Source organism: Cynoglossus semilaevis, chromosome 15, assembly GCF_000523025.1.
Source record: "Cynoglossus semilaevis isolate Cse_v1.0 chromosome 15, Cse_v1.0, whole genome shotgun sequence".
Lineage (NCBI taxonomy): Eukaryota > Metazoa > Chordata > Actinopteri > Pleuronectiformes > Cynoglossidae > Cynoglossus > Cynoglossus semilaevis.
This window is the reverse complement of record NC_024321.1, coordinates 15765250-15767638: the sequence shown is the minus strand read 5'-3', so window position 1 is coordinate 15767638 and position 2389 is coordinate 15765250. Positions and strand designations below refer to the sequence as shown.

The 2389-nt window shown below is 46.8% G+C and overlaps 1 protein-coding gene across 4 annotated transcripts in view; it reads right to left on the bottom strand.

Annotated features, from left to right (window-relative positions):
• The window catches only part of LOC103391230 (progesterone receptor-like), a 14255-nt gene extending 12450 nt beyond the window's left edge, over positions 1-1805 (bottom strand). For 2 of the 4 annotated variants that reach the window (XM_008327412.3, XM_008327413.3), the window contains exon 1: positions 591-1438. In XM_008327412.3, the coding sequence (XP_008325634.1) occupies positions 591-1438 (848 nt within the window). Of the gene's footprint in view, positions 1-383; positions 471-590 lie in introns of all 4 variants that reach the window. The other 2 variants (XM_008327411.3, XM_008327410.3) reach the window with 2 other exon arrangements.
• Positions 1806-2389: the final 584 nt, after the last annotated feature.

The following is a 2389-nucleotide window of genomic DNA, read 5'->3' as shown; positions in this document are numbered from 1 at the left end:
GCTGCCACTGGAAAAATATCTTACCGGCTCAGTTGTCACAGTATTTGAACACTAATCAAAATATTATATTTGAAATCATTTTGTACATTAAAAAAAAAAAAAAAAACCACATGTTGAACATCTCATCTCCACGTCTCCACGGGACATCACATAATACTCCAGTACCTACTGCAGTACATTCTGGGGTATGCAAAAAATCCGGTAAATGGAAAATACCTTGGTTAAAAATGTGCTTTAATCAGTACATGTACTTCTGGCATATTATGCCACCACCTCACCCCTCTCTCTCCCTCCCTCTCTCCCTCCCTCTCTCTCTCTCCAGCTCATATTTATATTAAAAAACACACACATACACAGTACAATAAAGCAGAATTATAACGTACTTTAAAGCGTGGCGGATTAACGCGTGGTCACCAGAGCCACTCTTCAGTCCGCATTGTCCTATTGTCAAAGACTCGTGGAACTGGAGACTGGATGAAAGGGGTTTTTTTTCATTATTGAAATGCCCCCGTGGAGCCGCTTTAAACAAAACAAGTACAAGTACAAGTACAAGTACAAGTACAAGTACTCACACAAACACTACACATTACCTGAAACTGCGGTCCGAGCAGTTGGTCCAGAATGACGGTTCGGTCTTGATGGTAGAAAAAGTGTTTTGTCCTTGAGCGACTGCACTTTGGTATCTTTCCACTTGGCCATACCCTTGCGCCATGGCTGCTCGAATGCTGCCACTTTTCCCGAACTGCTCGCCCTTGTTGTACCACACACAGCGGCATTCGTGCCCGGTTCCGTTAGGAGTTTCCCCCAAATGGCAGAATTTGCACAACACGGTATGTGCGCCATAGGCGACGCTCTCCGGTTCGCCTCGAACGCCGTACGCGCGCTCGTTCGAGCACCATTCCCCCTGAGCGTCTCTGTGCAGACTCGGGTGGGAAGAGTAGGCAGAGTACTGTCTCAGCGGCCGGAGCTCGTCCACCTGAGAGGCGGCGGGCAGCTCCAGACCGGGGCCGCTGAACAAGTTTGATTCTTTGCACACGTATCTGGAGACCACCGGGCCGCGCGTCACCGGCTGTGCGCCCTCGGTGTCCTCCGACCGGAGCATATCGATGCAACTCACCTGCTCCAAGTCGTGGCACACTTCTCCAAACTCGTCCTCGTGTGAACTCCGGCGCGAGTTCATGTTTACGGCCGCTCCAAACTGCGGCACCACCACTCGGGTGGAATAGTCCGACTCCGTGAAGCCGCCGCTGGAGCAAAGGTTCATGTTGTTGAGCGGAGAAGACACCGAGTCCAGACCCAAGGACACGGACACTGCTTTACTCAGTTCAGCCGTGCTCGGGCACACATAGGGGTCCGCGGCGTCCCGGCGGTCCTGCTCATTCATTATTAAAGATTTAGACGTGTCTAGCATTTCTGACGTGCTCGGGTGGAAGGCCATGTTCGGCTCGCGTCGCTACAGTTGAAACAGTGCGCTGGTTGCGTAGAGAACAAATAAAACAACACTTTCCGGTGGAGAGAACGCCTACCCACTGAGCCCCCGCGCGTCTGTCTCAGTGGAGAGGCTGAGGCATCGACGTAGGTTCTCGTCCGCGGTAGGGACGTCCCATCGAGCTGAGCAGCTAGTGCAGAGCTGCTGAACTTTTACTCCTCTCCGGCCACAGAACGGCCGAGTTCCGACTTGTGAGCTCGGGAGTCGGACTCAGCGGCGCAGCCACGTTTACAGACACCGTGTAATTCGCCACCAGGAGCCATTTACGCTCAGATCGTAACTTATTATCTTATTTGAAACCCCCAGCATCGCGCCACAGCTTATTTGAATGCAGCGCAGGTCGAAATATCGCGAGACTTGCGACAGCAAGCGCTTCTCCACCTTTTAACAGTTTTTGTTTGTGAAAAGACTTCTGGGTTTTGACATGAAATTAAAATAAAATTCCAGGAATCAGTAACGGGGGAGAAGCAGGTTGGGGTTCATAAATATGTACACAGTTAATATCGTAATGAAATTACAAAAACAAACCAACAAACAAGAGCGCTGTGTCATCGGTGTCTAATTTATACAACTGTAAATAAAAAGAATGAATTATTTGAATCGTTTTTTTTTGACAACAATTGAAGAGAAAGCGTAAAATAATTAAGAAAAACAATTAAAAATTAAAAATATTTGTTTTTTGTAAGAATTATTCAAAAAAATGAAGGAGACTGGATTTTATGATAATTAATTTAGTTAATTAAGTTTGATTTATTTTAGTAATGAAATATTGGTATTTTTTTTAAATTATGGCAATAATGTATTGCCATTTATATATATATATATATATTGCACAGCCTGGACCTGGTAGGTACACGCTCCTTCATTTTAGAACCACAGGGCTGGTTGCTGCGTCATCAG